The following is a 17,426-nucleotide window of genomic DNA, read 5'->3' as shown; positions in this document are numbered from 1 at the left end:
CGGCAAGTTACTTAACCTCTGTGCCTACTCTCATCACCTGGAACATTGGGATGATAACAGAGCCACCTCCAAAGGCGGAGGATCCAGAGTATTCTCAAAAAAGCATGCAGGAACATGCCTGCATGCAGCTGGTGTGTAGGGCCAGACCGTCTCTCCAGGGAACCACCTGACCACACCTCCCTCCTGTTTTGAAAGGGCCTGAAGCTATCGCCCAGCTCTAGGAGGAGGAGCCGTGCCCTGTGTGCAACTCGATTTTGGCTTCCCTAGCCCAAAGGCATCATTGCACTCAGTGTGGTTCAGCTAACCTAGCACACCTCTGGAGATGGGGCGCTCACTTCATCCTGCATAGTTGATGGGAAGAAGCTCTTCCTCAGTCCACATACAGCTGTGGTTCCCGGATGAGGCCTGGCCGTGACCTCAGGGTTTATCATGCCCCAGCTGTCCTATGAAGACAGGGCCATACCCAAGCCAAAGGGGCTGCGTATAGCAGACCTGCCACCCACTTGCCTCCTTGGCTTCGCCCTGCAGACAGAATAAAACCCACAGTCCCCACCCAAACCCTTCCCATTGGGCCCTGCACACCTCCCACCTGGTCTCCCCACTCTGCTTCTGGGTCCCCTTTCTCTTCTGGAACCCACCAAGTTCATTCCCACCTCAGAGCCCTTGTACGTGGCTGTGCCCTCTGCCTGGGACAGTTCTTCCTGGTCTCCACAGGAGACTCCTGTCTTTAAGGTCTCACCCCAAATATCACTCAGAAAAGTCCTTCCTGACCCCTGAGCTACAGCTCTCGCCAACCCCCACCCTCTTCTCTATGCCCATGACTGGGTTTTTTGGGTTGTTTTTTTCTTCACTGCACTCTCTACCTCCTGAAATAATCCTTTACAATTTGCTGCCTCGTTCACTGTCTGCCATTAAAATCTAAGCCCCATGTGGACAGGGCCTCATCTGCCGTGTTCATGTTGTTTTCGTTTTCCCAGGGGCTGGAATGATGCAGAGCCCAAGGAGACCTACAGAATGGATGAATGAATTAAAAGCAGGGAAGATGTCATCACCTCTAAACCAAAGCTGACTATGGCCAGCCTATGATTTTAAAAAAACAAAACAAACAAAAACAGACACCACAGTCTAGTTGCATTTAAATAATTTTATTAAAAAAAAAAACCATTCCAACAGCACCTCACCCACCCCCAGCTCCTAAGTCCCTGCAGCCCCTGCAGAACAGATTTATACACGGGCCCCAGACCCCAAATGGCCTTGGCAATGCAGCCCCTTGGCATGTGCTTCCCGAGAGCCCTAAGAAAACCCCATGTAGAAAAATACTTTACAAGGAATATGCTCTAATCTCAGCCAGAGAAAAATACAGCTTTTGGGGGTGGAAGGGGAAGGTCACAGGAGCTGTACCCAAAATGCATAGGCAGGCAGGATGCTCAACGGGGACGGGCATCGGGGAATGTCAAGTCTGGGATCAATGATCCCCATGAGAAGCCAGAGGAAATATTGCATATGAGAAGGCTGGCCACGCCAGGGGCCACTGGTGGCCTGGTTGCATACATCAGGGGGGATGGCAGAGGCCTCAGCCCGAGGAGGCAGGGGGCCACCAGTCGGGGGAGGGGGGCTACTGCTTCCCTCACCCGCAGTCGAACGCAGTTCTCCTGAGCTGAGAGGCCCTGGGAGTGTGGACTGTCCAGCCCCATCCCTTGCCAGAGGCCCAGAGAGGCTGGGCAACTTGCCCAAGCTCACAGAGCTGCAGCTTCCAGTGGCCATGTCTCTGTGGCCCCCAAGCTGAGGGGCTTTTGCTTGGTGCCCCTTGGCTTTTGCTCGGTGCCCCTATGCTGGGGGGGAAGGCAGTGCCCTTTCACCCCAGGGTGGGTGTTTACACAGGAATCCACAATAGCAGAGGCAATGGGCAGTCCAGCCCTGGCATGGAAGGCTCCCCAGGGAAGGCAGGGAGCGGGGAAGTGGAGGGAGAAGACAAGGGAATGCAGGCCCTTGGGCAGAGAGTGGGCAGGGTGCCCTGTGGGCATGGTTCCGGCCGTGACAGGGAGGCCCATACCTGCTCAGAGACTATCCTCCCCTAGATTGTCCAGAGAGGGTCATACCAAGGGGGAGGGGTCACAGAGCGAGCAAGCTGCAACCCAGAGCAAAAAGAACAAGCCTCTTGACTCCACAGCATGGAGGATGCAGATGGGAGTTGATGCCCCATTTTCCTGAGACCCCCATTCAGAGCAAAGCAAATCCCCAGACCTGACCTGGGGATCCAGACTGCCCACTTCCATCTCTGGGGCTGCAGCCCAGACTACCAGGTGCAGGCCTCTGCCCTTCTCAAAATCAAAAAGGTTTCTGGTCTGTGGAAAAGGAGGACAATGACTTTAAGGAATGCTGGTGTTCCAGATTTCAAGTGGGAATAAACTTTCTTAAATGGCCCCTTTGGACACTGTCACCTTTGGGCGTGAGAATGGCTCACCTCTCTCCTACCTGCCTACCTTTGCCTCTGGGCCTCCCTCTCTGCGTCTCTCCTCCTTCATGGGATTGAAGATTGGAGAGGACATATGTCATCTTCCATGTGATACCTCTATGGTCTTCCCATCTCCACTGAAATGGCAGGTGAATAAAAACTCCTAGGTCTTTTGTCCCAGATGACTCCCTCAGATCGCGAGGGGCCTGGCCTGAGAGGGGTATATTTATATAGATCTGTGCCTACACCTCCAACAAAAGCAGGAGGGGCTGAGAGCCCAAAGCCTGACACCAAGCTGGCCCAAAGGGCGAAGAACTGCAGGTCTCAAATCCTGGAGGCTTCAGACCAGAGAGGTGGAAATGAATCACTCACTTTCAGAATCAATAAGCTGATGATTCCTGGAATTCAGTCACCCCAGCTCAAGAGCCTCTTAAGTGGGGAAGCCAGCAACCCCAAACACCAGAATTCTGGAGAAGGGAAGGGGCTAGGCTCCCACCCTGAGTGGCATCCCTCTTGGTGGGAGGCTGTCCAGAAAAATTGCCCCCCCCAGCCACACCCTAAATGCTCCCCCTGTGGGGCAACTAACTACCTGAGCATGTGTGGACCCATTGCCCAGACGCCTCACACCTCAGTCCGTGATTGCACCGGGGATATCAAGTTCCAACTTGCTCACCTCTGTGACAGGGAGCTCACTCCTCCTCTGCAACTATACAGCTCTGCTGGGAGAAAACACTCCCAATGAGCTGGGCTCCCTAGCTCCTAGGCTCCTCTTCTCCCAGCTGAGCAGCCTTTTTCAACTCCTACTGAGTGGGGCTCCTCTGGGCATCCTGGGAGTCCCAACATGGAGAAAGACCTAGATGTCACTCCAACTGGGGCAGGGACCACAGAACCGGAGAAAAGAGACAGATTCCGTCCGTGGCTCAGAGCCTGCCAGATGAACAGATGGATGAGTGAGCGGCCAGGTCTCCAGCCCAGTTACAGGTCTGGCGGCCAGGATCTACTCCAGCAGCCCCTGGGGTGTCCAGACCACGTGCTGACTTCAGAGCATCCGGGGGCTGCTGGGGCCCGGTGCTCGTGGGGCTCGGCTGCTCTGTGCCAGAGGGTTGCGGCTGATGACCAGTGCTAGGACGTCGCCTGCCTCCGCCAGGAGCGGCACAGCCAGGCAGCAGTCAAAGTCCCGTGTGCGAACGTGGTTGACCTGTGGGGAACACAGCCAAGGGGACAGATGGGCATCAGCGGAGCCCAGGCTGAAGTAGGTAGGAATCATGAGGTGTCCTCAAGGGTGGGCCTGGGCCCAGCCCAGATACAGGGTCCATCTAGAACACACAGAGAGAAGTCCTCCTTCATTGAGCACTCTCTCAATCCCTCTGGTTAGGTTTTATCAAAGGGAAACCCCAAAGGGGGCGCCAGGACATCCTTCCTACTCCTCTAACACCACTCCTCTCCCTTTTTCAACATGGAAGAGCAGAACACACACTCAGCTTCCTGCCTAGAACTGGTGACGTTGCTTTGCTTCTTTGACTTTTTATTTCACAGTGACCTTCTATGTCAAGCAAGGAGTGCTGGTTTTTCATTCCTAATGACACGAAAAGCTTCCTTTCAAAATAAATCCAAGTCGGAAAACCTCTGCCACCATAAAGGAACCATATTCGGTAAATGTAGCACCAACACAGCAGAAATCACACCAGGGGAACAAAAGCAGCTGGAGCATAGGAAAAACACCGCCGGGTGGTGGGACCAGTGCAGTTCCAGAGCTTTCCTTCTGCTCACGTGCATTTCCCAGGCTCCCTTGCCATTAGTGGGGCCATGTGACCGGTTCTGGCCAATAGGCTGTGAAAGGGAGTGGTGGGTGTTGCTTCTAGGTGAAGGCAGGAAAAAAACCCACGGGTGATTTTCCAGTCTCCATTACCATGTCAGGTGGTGGAAGGCATTTGCCAGAGGGCAGAGTCCCCCACCAGCCTGGTGGAGCAAGCCCATGCCGGCCCCCAGTGGACAAATAAATGTTTGTGTGTTAAGACACTAAGATTCGGGGCTGGCTGTTATTGCAGCGTAACAGAGCCTGACCTGACTATAGGAGTGTTGTCATTCCCTTCACGTAGGAGGAAGCTGGGGCTCAGGGAGAAAAGGTGACCTGCCTAAGGCCACTCAGCCAGGGTAGAAGTGGGGCTCCTTCCACTGGAGGCAAGGAAAGGTCACACTATCTATGGTGCCCTCAGCCCAGCATTACCTGAAGGACCCTGTCAAAGGGCCGGAGGCCACCACGTTGGGCTGGCCCATCAGGGCGCACAGTGTGGACATAGACACCCTTCTCCAGGAGGCCATCAGAGACGCTAAAACCAAAGTCATTCCGCAAGGGGTCCTTGTGTAGGGTCACCTGGGAGCAGAAGGAAGAGGAATTCCCTGGAGATCTGACCTTTGCCCCAGCTCCCCACAGCAGCCCAAATCCCTTGGTGTGGAACCCACACCAAGCCCCCAGCCCAGCTGCGCTCCCTGCCGTTCTCCATGGCACACACCCTTCGGTTCCCGGCACCAGTCACAGTGGGGAACCTGGGGAAGGGGTTCCTTCTCAGTTCTTCTTCAGTCCTCTCCCTTCCCTCAGGAGAATGTCTCCGTGGGGTATTGACAGGTTTCCACCCCTCTAACACTTGCTCATCTTTCAAATTTACCAAGAAGCTCTGAGCCTTCTAAGGGCTACCGGTGGAGAGGTTTCTTCTCCATTTTTCTATGTAGTAACCTACAGATGGCAAGGGAGGCCGGCTTCTCCTTTAAGGAAGTGGTGTATATATGTACACCCCGTGCCCAGCCCCAGCGCCCACCTTGTGCATCTCTAAGGGTGTCGGCAGCAACAGCTCCTGCATCTCTTCAGGGGACGCTTGTACCTCCTGGCCCCTCCGCCAGGGCTGGTGGCTGGGTCTGCCCTCGAGGGCCACACTCTGCACCGTGCCCGTCATGATGGATGCCTGCGGATACACAGTCCTTCATGGCGATGCCTGTTTGCCTGCTGTTTGCAGTCAGAATCTGTGGACAACTACTCTGTGTCGGCCTTCAAAGTCCCAGCGGTGCACAGCATAGACAGGGTCTATGGTCTCCTGGGCTCTTGGTCTGAGCATGGGCGGGGGAGGGGATCCTCGATCACACCCACAATCAGAATACTAATTGTTGGCCCTAAATGAGTAACGCTTACTCTCTTCTGAGCTCAGTTCTACTCACTATACACACAGAACCCATTTTGTTCTCTACGATACTACCAGACAGGCAAATACCATTTTGGCGGCGGTAGCAGGGGGGCGGGGGTCCATTGTATAGGTAAGAAAACCCAGGCTAAGAGATATTATGATTTGAAATCAAAATCTGGTTTCAAAGTCAAGGATCTTAACCACTCTGCTACCTTGCTCATCACAAAAATAAATAAGATAAAATCACATATGAAACCGCAAAGAGTTTACCACTCCAAGAGTCTCATTTAAAGATCTTAAAGGATGAACTCAGAAGCAAGAAGAATGCAAGAAGCAACAGTGAGCAAAGAAGTTAATTGCCTTCAACCGGAATGAGTACTGACTAGAACCCCACATGAACTAGGTGAGCAATTTATAAACAAGCAGGGAGACAAGAGGAGAGAGTTTAGAGGGAAAGGGGAGCATTCTACAGGCCCTGTCTCGTTAAGGAGAGGGCACAAAGGCATTGACTCGACTTCGCTAGAAAAAGTCAAATGTACCTGATCTTTCCAAAAAGTTAGTCTGTCCATAGAATGGAATATTATTTGGCCATAAAAAGCATGAAGAACTTATACGTTCTACAACATCAAGCTAAATGAAAAAAGTCAGACATGAAAGGCCACATACTGCATGACCTCATTTATAAGAAATATCCAGAACAGGCAAATCCATAGAGACAAAAAGCAGACAGTGGCTGGGACATGTGGGGTTTCTTTTGGGGATGTCAGAAATGTTCTGGTTGTGTAAATGCAACATCGTGAATAGCCGGTATTCGTGATTCTTCTTAATTCATTCTTTTTACTTTTAATATTCAATTTACACTTTAACATGGTAAATTTTAAGTTATGTGAATTTTATCTTAATAAACAAAATTTTCAAATTAGCATCATTAAGAAGGTGCTGGACTAAAATTAAGAGAGACTGAAAAGGCATAATAACAAGGTGCCAAGCATGGACTGGGCGCTGGTTTAGCCAGACCAGGTATAAAGGGAAATTTGGGGTCAACTGTGAAAATCTACATATGACCTTGGTATTAAAAGAGATGAAAACATATTAGATAGTTATTTCTCTGTATGGAAAGAAATGGAGTAGCTGTAGTGTGTACATCATGGTTTCACTATTCTAAAAATACACAGACTCTCACTGAAGCATTAACAGTCACGATCTATGTGTGGTGGGAACGTTGTGTTCTTATATTTTATTTTGCTTATTTTAGTTTTGATTTTATCTCATTTATCTAATTTTGCACCATCCACATATATGGCTTCTGTAATAATAAAATATTTTAAATTTAAAAATTGATTATTAAAATAAATGAATTAAGGATAATCACTAAAAGAATAAAAATTATAAAAATGACTGTTTTGGTGGTGGAGAGAGTAAAGAGGAATAAGAAATTTATCAATGCTAGAAAAGGAAAAATAGTAGATTAGAAATACAGAGAAAGTGGGATACATAGAAAGAATTAATTGGATGCTGGAATTAAGTTTAATTATATTAGTAATCATAATAAATATAAATGAACTAACCTTTAAAAAAAGAAAGGTTCTTGGATTGGGGGAAAAATCAGCTACATACAGCATGAAATAGATATGTTTAAAATGATAAATGTACATACTTAGTAACAGTAATTTTGAAAACAAATTGTTAAAAAGACAGGAAACATTAATAAAATAAATCTGGTGGAACCATATTGTTATGGGGGAAAATGGAATTTAAAGTGGAAAGTACATAGGGATAGAGATACTGATGAATAATAAAGAGAAAAATTCACCAAAAAGTTCCAGCAAGCATTAATTTATATGAAACTAGCAATATAGCCTCAAAGGACAGAAAACAAAAATGACAAAATGTCAAGAACTTGCTGAATCTCCACTCATGATAATTTTATAATACCATCAACAACAACAATAAAAAAAGATAAATAAACCATATAACATTTCATAAGAATGCTGATTTGAACAAGTCTATGAACAATCTTGATCTACAGAAAACCCTACACCCAACAAAAGGGAATTTGCATTGTTTTGTAGGCATACATGAAATGTTTACTAAAACTGATCACATACTGGGCCACAAATAAGTCTCAACAAATGCCAAAGAATTCAAAGAATATGGAACACATTCTCTGGCCATAGTACATATGAACTAAAACCCAATATGAATTGGTTTTAAAATTTGGATTTAAAAAACAAAACTCGGGGTGCCTGGGTGGCTCAGTGGGTTAAAGCTTCTGCCTTTGGGCTCGGGTCGTGGTCCTAGGGTCCTGGGATCAAGCCCCGCATGGGGCTTTCTGATCAGTGGGGAGCCTGCTTCCCTTCCTCTCTCTGCCTGCCTCTCTGCCTACTTGTGATCTGTCTGTTAAATAAATAAATAAAATCTTTTTAAAAAAATAAATAAAATAAAAAATAAAAAACAAAACACTCCACTTCTGTGTCATTCAAGGGCTTAACTAAAATCATAATAAAATTTTTTTGAAATATTTGGAATTGAATGATCCATAAAAGCATCACAATCAAAATTTGTGGAATCCAGCCAAAGCAGTGTCTGTGGGTAAAATCATAGCTTAGGATGCACAATGGTAGAAAACATAGTAAACACAAATGAAGAAGAAGCTAAACACAGAAATGAGTAAGACAGAAAACTACGAAACTCATGAGAGAATTAACAAAGCCCAAAATCAGTTCTTCGAGGAGCATAGTGATTTGTAAGACCAATGGAGGAAAAAAATCAACGATTAAAGGGGCAAAAGTACAGATAAAGTGAAAGTTTAAATTAATGTTCTCAGAGCATGAAGGAGTTTCTGAAATGACCCAGCGGGATCCTTCCTAGACCTTCCTGGGCAGCCTGTTCCACCATGGGCCATGCTGACCCCGCACAAAGCTGTATTCACTTCTCAGTTCCCCCAAGCCCTCATCCCCTATGCTGTCCCTGACGCTGACATCCACGTGCTCCCACAGGGCATGCCCACCACCACATCCCCAGGCCGTACCTGCACACAGACTCGAAAACCGCCCCTCGGCATCCAAACGTGCGCTCACACACATCTGCTGTGAAAATACCCTCCGCATCTGTGCATACACGAGCATGCTCACATGCACGCACACACGCATGCCCCTGCTGCACACGCGTCTGCATGTGCACACACCTCCATGCGCCATGCCAGTGCTCTCCATCACACCTCTGTATGTGTCCATGCACAGCCTGCATGTGTGTGAAGACACCTGTACACGGAGGGCGCCAAGTGAGTGTGTGGTGCACACCACGCACGGGCAGGATCCCATCAACATGCTTGTTTCCAAAGGCACGCGCATCAGTAGTGTCCATGCACGGGGGTTCCCCAGGAACGTCTGCGGGGTGGGTGGCCCTACCTCCAGTTCCCTCAGCAGCTCTGACTGACCACATGACTCCAGGTCTTCGAGCGCTTCCCCAAACATGCGCCAGAAGCCCTCCTCACGGGCAGGGCCGGGGGCTGGGCTGTAACGTAGGAACCAGAGAGGGTCAACTCCCGGTGGGCAGGTGGGCGAGCAGGCGGGTTGGGGCCTGAGGAGTCTTCGGGGCCCCGGGGCCCAGCGTTGGGCTCGAAGGGCCTTAGGGTGGGCGGGCAGGCGGGCGGGCAGGCAGGCGGGCAGGCGTCCTCGGTGGCAGTGCTGGGGCCCCAGGGCAGTGGTTGGTGACACGGGATGGGGGGAAGAAGACGCAGTTAGGGGCGACCAGGACTGTCGGTGGCCAGTTAGAACAGGGGCAGATGAGACGGGGTGGAGAGCGGTGACACAGGACGCCTGGGAAGAGAGACAGACGGACGGACAGACAGACAGACAGACAGAGAGGAGATCCATGGTGTAGCCCCAGAGGACGGGCCCTGGCCCCACCCAGACACACGGCATTATAGCACAGTGACAGGGACAGAGTTGGAACCAGCGAGGACACAGATGGATGGAGAGGATGGTGTATCTGGGCTTGGGGAAGGGTCCAGGTCACCCCACGGCCTCCACTGTTACAAGCCCATCATCAGCTCTAAAATCGAGGCTTGTTAGAATGGTAACAAGTCACACTGGCATGCTTCCTAGTTCACAAAGCCACTTGCCACTTACAAAGTCCCAGCCACTTATAAAGGATGGGTCTGCAAAGCACTTTCTTATTAAGGCCCGTGAACTTTTCTCTCCTAAGGGGACTCAGGGAGGATGAGGTGCCATGGTTGCCTCCCGTCCTTCCCATTTTAAAAATGAGAAGACAAAGGCTGAAGGCTATTCTCTCCATTCAAACCAATCCCACAAACATTCCCTGGGCCAGGGTTCTGCAGGGCCCAGGGCTACAGCGGTGAATAAGGTGTAGCCCCTGTTCTCCCGTTTTCAAGATGCTGGCAATTCGGTCACAAGGTGTGCAGCCATACCCACTGGGGGCCAGGCACCCAGCTAGGAGCCCTACCCAGAAGGGACAACAGCCAGGCCATTAACCAGGTGCACACAAGGCAGCCAGTGCCAGGAGGAGGCTCACAGGAGCGGTTGGGGGCCAACGGAGGGAGGGATGCCTTGTGCTTGGGAAAGTGAAGGGAGCCTCCTGCAGGCAGGGGAACATAAGCTGGGTTTCCAAGGCTGCAGAGGCCTTGGCCAGGAAGAGAAAGGGAAAGCACTAGAGGCTGAAGGAAGTACCCGATCCAAAGCACAGGCACAGGACAGGTGGCTGGGGCTGGATGAGAAACAACGTTTCTCCATAGGGCCTGCTCTTGGCAGGAGTCACCTCTGGGGGTCATGCGGTGTCCTTCAAAGCCAATGCTACCAAACCACATCCATGGCCAGGGCGAGTGTTTGGAACCCAAGGGCCTTTGCAGGAGGCCATCAAGCCATCTGGGCTAAGTCTAAAGGGTCGGGTTCAAGTTCTGAGCTGCTCATCTGAGAATAGGAGATCACCAGACTCTGGAAAGGCAAACACCTTCCATGCCTTTGCCACTGCTGTGCCCTCTCCCTAGGGCACCCTCATCCCCATCTCAGCCTGGCCAAGGCAACACTGCCTGATGTCCCCTCTGCTCTCCTGAGAGGTGCCCCTCCTCGGGAGCCAGACAAGACTCTCTGCTGTCCCCACCACTGTGGCAAAGGGACCGTCAACCCAACTGAGCCAGGAGACCATGACTGCCTCATCCCTCATGGCCTTCCCACCACAGACCTAGTTGGTGGCTCCCAGTCCTCTTCCTCCTCCTCGGGGAAGCTCTCATCTGTGGGGGCCGGGGTATAGCTCGTCCTCCGGGGTTCAGTGGGTGGGGGGCTGCTTCTCAGCCGGCTGAGCCGCCACTCCTGGGGGGTCACGCCCCGAGCCACTGTCTGTGGAGTGTAGGAGCCTGCCAGGTGGAGAGGGAGATGTCTGTAACTTACCTTCCTTCCCGCCCCTTTTCCAGCTGTGCTGGATGACCCTGGATAGGTCTTTGCCCACTCTTGCCTGACGTGACTACCCAGAGTCCCCTGAGTGCCTTGCCACCTAGTCCCTACCCCCAGAATCCCCTGGAACTCCTGATTACCCAGCAGAAGAGTTAATGGCCAGGGTTCCAAGTAAGTCCCTGTCCCGGCTCCACTGGGCTTAGCCTGGCTGCCTCCTGCCTGGGGAGGAGGTTCACTATTTAAACCATTCCTCTCTGCCTGCCTTTGGGAGCTCTCAAGACCCTGCCCCAGAAGTAAGCTAAGAGATGCTGATCAAGGACAAGACATGGGGAAGCAGAGACCCAGGGAAGGCAAATATACTACCAGTGAGGCCCAGTGCTGGGAGCCACCCAAGGCCACTTAGAGGCCTTGCTCCACTAGTTCTCTGAGCTGAGCCTTAGAGAGGCCAGAAGGCCAGCTGCTGGGGTCAAATGCCCCCCAAACCTCAAGGCCACCCATGGGTCTCCACATGCATGGGGGAGGGGCTTATGGCCTCACAGGGCAGCCTGGATGTGTCCATCTTAAGGCTGGTCTTGTGGGACAGGGTGGGAAGGGGCTTTCAAGCTTCCCATCTTCAACTGGGTGCAATAAACATTGCTTGGGCACCTGCTGTGTACAGAGCACTGGGGCTAGGAATGAGAAAGACGAAAGTAAGGCCAACTTGGTCCTTAACCTCAAGGTGGGGAACTCCACGGGGCTATGGGTATCAATCAAAAGATGTGCAAAGGCCTGAGTTCCATGCTCTGAGCAGTGAGGGGCCCTGAGAATGGCCAATGGGGTCTTGGTGGGGGTGGGGTCTGCCTTCTGGAAGTGGCCCTGAAGGATGAAGCAGGGAGAGGAGGAGAGAGAATGAGGCAGAGAGAACAGCCCCTGCCAATGTGTGGCAGCTGGGGTGTCCAGAGAGAGCATGTCACTGGTCCTGGGGCCCCAAGGCATTACCTGGGCCCCCAAATCCACCCTCTGTGGCCGAGCTGTCCCAGGACTCCACAGCGCTGTCCACGCTGGGGACAGCGGGTGAGAACCGGGCTGCCAGCAGGCCTCCTTTGAGTGCCTCGGGTGGATCCTCATCTGCATCACTGGCCTCGCTGAGGCTGCCTGACTTGCGTCGTGGGAGGGGCCCTAGGACAAAAAGGGGGTGTCACCACCACTGGCCTCTGACCTCAGAGACACAGAGACACTCCGTGAGCTTCAGTTTCCCCATTTCTGTCTGGTTTGTCTCACAGGCACCGAGCCCCCCTACCCCCAGCCCCGAGCCTACTGCTGAGCAATCTGATAGAAGGGAAGGGGCACTCTAATGGGCAAACCCATTTCACAGATAGGAAAACTGAGGCTGAGTTCTCTGCACTTGGCCCTGGGGAACCTCTGAGGCTCTGGGTCTGCACAACACACCCAAGGTCACATGGTGAACAACAGTGAAGCCCAGATTAGAAGGCAGGCCCGAAATCTCAGGCTCCTTCCACTGCAGCTGGTGGCCTCCCTGCCAAGGCACAGGGCTCAAATTCAGGGGAAACTGAGGAATGTACACGCTACAACCCTAAGGCAGAACAAGCAGCCTTGAGAGGCAGGCAGTGATGGAGAGGGTGGCTCAGACCCAGACTCTGCCCTACACAAGCTGTGACCTTGGGACCACCCCTCCCCTCTCTGAGTCTGGTCTCCTCAGCTGTCCCAGGTGTCTTCCCAGCTCCATAGGATCTGGTGAGGATGCCATGAGGTTGGGCACATGAACCTGGTACAGAGAGATTTCCCTTCCTAAAAGGGTCAATGGCCCCAGGGGCAGGAGGGGGAGGCTCACGGTCTAGCTGCTTCTTGATCTTCAGGGTGACAGTCTCGCCAGCCACCTGCAGGAGATGGATGGCCTCACTAAGAGGCCGGCCCTTGAGGCTAACACTGTTGATGGCCAGGATACGATCCCCAACGTGGATAGCGCCAGTCCTGGGGAGGGGGGCACAGGACAGAGAATGAGAGACATTCAAGGCTTCGGGGAACTCAGGAACCCCCAGGCACAAGCCTGATGGACCTCAGTTAAACCCAGCTGTAACAAAAAGCAAGTGTCATCTAGGGTAGCTAGAGGTACAAAGTCTAGAATTTGGGGGATGTAGGGGTGGCTCAGCCAGCAAAGCATTCGATTATCGATTTCAACTCAGCTCATGATCTCAGGGTTGTGAGATTGAGCCCCGCATTGGGCTCCATGCTGGGCAGCCTGCTTAAGATTCTTTCTCTCCCTCTGCCCCTCTCCCCACTCTCTCCCTCTCTAAAAAATAAAAAATTAAAAAAAAAAATTAAGTCTAGAATTTGGGAGGGAGGGGATGATTTGCCTGACTCTAAATTTAGGTTCTGGAACTGTGCCTGGCTTTGCCCACCCAGATCCCCAGGAGCCCGGGAGCGTAAGTTGGGGGCGATGGTGGGCTGAGTGAGGGAGGTCAGAGCTGTCTGTCCCATGTGGCTACTGGGTCCCGAAACGTGGCTAGCCCAAACTGAGATGACTTGACTATATAAAATACACAATGGGTTCTGAAGACAAAACATGAAAAAAAAAAAAGAATATAGAACTCTCATTAATAATTTATATATTGACTACACGTGTTGAAATAAATATGTATTTAGGATTCATTTTATTTGTTTCCTTTTATTTTTCTAATATGGCCACCAGAAAGTTTATACTGAAATGTGGGGATCGCATTACATTGCAATTGGTCAGCACTGAGCTAGATCAGCCCGGCGAGGAGAGACTGTCTGTCGCGTCCTGGGGACCCAGAACCGGTTGGCACATGGGAAGTACCCAGGCAAGGTGGAATGGATGAGTGCACTTGAGATAGGAACCAACCACACTGGTCGCTGCAGTGGACCAGCAGGGGGCGTTCGAGGAACAGGGAGCCCTCCACCGATGCTCAGTGTTCCTCCCCACTCCCTGCCCTGCTCAATCCTCTTGCTGCAGCCAGCCTTCTGTCCTTCTCCAGGGGCCCAGCCTGTCTCCCCACCCCATGTCTGGCCTCCCTATAATCCCTGTGGGGCCCTGTTCCACCTCTGGGGCCCAGATTCACCTGCTATCCCCAGTCTGGACAGCCTGCGACACCCTCTTCTCACAGCTTCCCCAGAGGAGAGGACAGCAGGGAGGCCCCTAATGCCTCCAGAAAAGCTCCAGGCTGTGCCAGGACTGAAGGCACACAGCAGGGGCTCTAAAAAGGCTCACCATGCTGACTTTCCAGAAATGCTGAATCTCCAGATTGGGAGGCAGGTCTGCCAGAGGGGGGCTGGTCTGCCTCTGTGGAACTGAGGCTCAGAGAGAGAAGGGACAGGCCTGATGCCACCCAGGACTTCGACTTTGGAACTGACGTCAGAATCCACTTCGGCTGTTCCCAGAGTCCAACCCCTGCCCTGTGACGGTCCGCATGTATCCCACAGGACCCCAGCTCACCTCTCAGCTAGACCACGTTTGGTGAGGCCTGAGATGACAATGGGGTCAAAAGGCTCCTCTGTGCCCGAGATGGTGATGCCCAGGGGACCCCCGTAGCGTTTCAGCTCCACTGTGTAGCTGATGGCACCTGTGGTCTCTTGCTCATCTGCAAAGGCGGTACCCATCAGGTGGGGTGCAGCGGGGCAGGACCCTGGAGCTCGACGCCCCCAGCCCCCAGTGCCCTGGTGAAATTAGTCCCTCAAATTCATCCATTCACTCATCTATCTACTCGTGCCATGACTTCAGATGGCACTGCCCAGGGACCCTGAGGCCACCTCTGCCTCCACAGATGTTTTCTTGCACCCAAACCCCATGGAAAAAAGAAGAAAAGGATCATGAAGCCAACATTCTAAACTATAGACTTCACCCCGGACACAAAATAATAATCATGAGAATAAGAAGAAACCAGACTTTGGCTTTTCTTTAAAAAAAGATGATGAAGAAGAAGAATCTGCCCACAAAAGACCATCCTTCCCAGGGCAGGAGTTGGCAGCTGAACCTCTGAATAACGGACTGGCTCTCCAGGGGCCACAGCCTCATCCCTCCCTACTGCCTGCCCAGACTGCATCATTTTTTTCTTACCCCTGTCCAGGCCACTCACTCCTGTCAACTGTCTGATCTCAGAGGTGTCAGAGTCGACAGCCTTTACTTCTTCACTCACACATGGCCCCCACACTCCCTCCCCATCCCTGCCCCACCCACCCCCTTGGCTCACTGCTGCCCCCCTGTGGGCCTCCTCTGCTAGGCTTTGTGCTGGCTGCAGAGGGTCCAGGCTGCCCCAGGGACCCTGAGATGTTGGTGCGGGGCTCCCTCCTTGCATCTGCTCATTCAAGGAGTCTCCCCCAGCAGCCTGGCAACCACCTCCTCGGCCAGAGGGAGCCCCGAACTGAAAGCTGGAGCCCACTGCTCTGGTGTAGGGACCGAGAGAGGTGGCAGGGCCAGGTGGTGGCCATACCAGAGTTGTCCTCGTCCTTCCGGATCTTCAGTTTCACCAGGTCCTCGCACTGCCGCAAGATTTGCACAGCATCCTCCATGGGGCAGTTGTCCAAGCGGATGTTGTCGATGGCCAGCAGCTTGTCACCCGGCTCAAGGGTGCCGGTCCTGTTGGAACAGGAGTGGGAGACGCAAAGAGCCTGGCACGTGGCACTCCCCCTGGACTGTTCCCCTTACCCTGTACCCAGGGCCATTCCTACCTGTGTGCCACACTGCCCTTCTTGATGTCAGAGATGATCAGGGGCTCTCCTCGCTTCCTGCTGGTCGCTGGGACGGGGGAGTGGCAGGGGGGAAAAGAAGCCATGAATCCAACCTTTGATGGCCTCAGCCTTGAGGAGTGGAGTTGGGAGGGCCCAGGAGTTGGGGCCCGAATACTAAACCATGTGCCATGTCCCACTGCTTCCTGCCTGGTGACCGTGAGCTAATCAGCCCCCTTTCTGCCTCAGTTCCCCCTCCACAAACGGGGATGATGCCAAAGAACTCATGGAGATGTCATGAGATTAAACCAGAGAGGCAAAACCTAACGTGGATCCCGCCACATAGAAGCTGCTGGTTCCACATCAGCCCTTTTCCCTTCTGTTCAGGCCATCTCCCAGCAAACTGTAAGCCCCTTTAGGGGCAATGTGTGGCTGGCACTCCCACCTAGCACAGGGTGGGCCCCAGAACTGGGTGACCCATCCACAGTTGAGTCTTCCCTTCTCCCAGCGGCAGGAATTGCTGGTTGAACGGCTCCCACAGGGCTCCCTCTCCGGGTATTGCCTTTGGCCAAGAGCGGCCTCAGCCAAGGTTGTACAGCTCCTGGGTGTGGCCTGGTCCACACGGTGGTGCAAAGGCCTGGCTCCCAGCCTCATTCAGGACAACCTTCAAAGCCTTCCTGGCCCTAGAGCTCTCCATGGGACTGGTGGCATTACAACCACCATCTCCGTCCGCCCAATCCCCATCCCTCACCTCACACAGGTGCTGATTCCAAGAGCCCTTCTTGATAACCCCTCTGAATGAAACTCTTTAAGAAGCTCTTTCTGGGGGAATGTGACCTAAGACAATGGGTTCTTACATGAGTAACTACGTTTTCTTGAGAAAAAAAAAAATCCATCTGGGCTAATTTTCCCATTAGTGAACAGATGGTAGGAGCCCCTTCTAGCCCATGTGGCATCTTTGCAGATGAGACAAGCACATCCCTTCTAATTATCCATTGAGGAAATAATGTAATAAAATTGTTAAGCCCACCTCAAATGGGTACCCTTGTGTCATGTACAACCTGTGCAACTGTATCTGGCAGCCCTATCCAGAGTTTAAACTCCCATCTCCATTGAGTGGAGTTTGGGGTAGGAAGGAGCTGCAGCAGCAGCCCTTTTAGATAGCTGCTCTCTGTCAAGCCCATGGTGGGGACCGAGGATCATTTCACAGACCTGACCCACATGGTTGGTGCCTTATAAACCACTTAATCCCACCAGAAGTCCCAGCTGGTCAGGAGACTCCCATTGTGCAGAATAGGAAACTGAGGCTTCCAGCAACTAGGGGGTGTCACCCGAGAACACAGAGTGGAACACTGCAGGCAGAGGGAACTCAAGCCAGCCTTCCCACCAGGAGCATCCCCTTCTCCTCTGAGCTGGAGATGTGCAATTTCCCCCAGCAGACGGCTCACTTGGGGCAGGGACTGAATGGTGGGGAGGGACTCACAGCCAATGGTGATGCCCAGCTCCACACCACGCCTCTTGGGCAGCTTCACGTGGAAGGTGCCACTGCTCGGGATGACGGACTCTGCGTGCAAACACATGTGGATGTGTGTGAGACCCAAGGAAGGAGGTGCAGGGAGTCCCAGCTTCCCACCCATTCTAGGCCAGCTGGGAGAGACTGCAAAGTCACTGCCCCAACCCCATCCTGCTTCTTCCACCTGA

The 17,426-nt window shown here is 52.4% G+C and overlaps 1 protein-coding gene across 4 annotated transcripts in view; it reads right to left on the bottom strand.

The window, feature by feature from the left end:
• Window positions 1-2,348: 2,348 nt before the first annotated feature.
• Window positions 2,349-17,426, bottom strand: part of GRIP2 (glutamate receptor interacting protein 2) — a 91,273-nt gene continuing 76,195 nt past the window's right edge. For 3 of the 4 annotated variants that reach the window (XM_045063357.1, XM_045063358.1, XM_013054883.2), the window contains 11 exons: window positions 17,209-17,289; window positions 15,729-15,795; window positions 15,491-15,636; window positions 14,497-14,641; window positions 12,874-13,013; window positions 12,021-12,200; window positions 10,834-11,005; window positions 9,042-9,147; window positions 5,272-5,415; window positions 4,683-4,829; window positions 2,349-3,653 (listed from right to left, as the gene is read on the bottom strand). In XM_045063357.1, coding sequence (XP_044919292.1) covers window positions 3,495-3,653; window positions 4,683-4,829; window positions 5,272-5,415; window positions 9,042-9,147; window positions 10,834-11,005; window positions 12,021-12,200; window positions 12,874-13,013; window positions 14,497-14,641; window positions 15,491-15,636; window positions 15,729-15,795; window positions 17,209-17,289 — 1,487 coding nt within the window. In that variant the 3' untranslated portion in view covers window positions 2,349-3,494. Of the gene's footprint in view, window positions 3,654-4,682; window positions 4,830-5,271; window positions 5,416-9,041; window positions 9,453-10,833; window positions 11,006-12,020; window positions 12,201-12,873; window positions 13,014-14,496; window positions 14,642-15,490; window positions 15,637-15,728; window positions 15,796-17,208; window positions 17,290-17,426 lie in introns of those variants that run through there. The other variant, XR_006601566.1, reaches the window with a different exon arrangement.

The sequence above is a fragment of the Mustela putorius genome, unplaced genomic scaffold (genome assembly GCF_011764305.1).
Source record: "Mustela putorius furo isolate JIRA1106 unplaced genomic scaffold, ASM1176430v1.1 tig00003850_pilon_pilon_pilon, whole genome shotgun sequence".
Classification (NCBI taxonomy): domain Eukaryota; kingdom Metazoa; phylum Chordata; class Mammalia; order Carnivora; family Mustelidae; genus Mustela; species Mustela putorius.
Note: the sequence above shows the minus strand (reverse complement) of the source record. Positions and strands in the feature narration are given on the sequence as shown.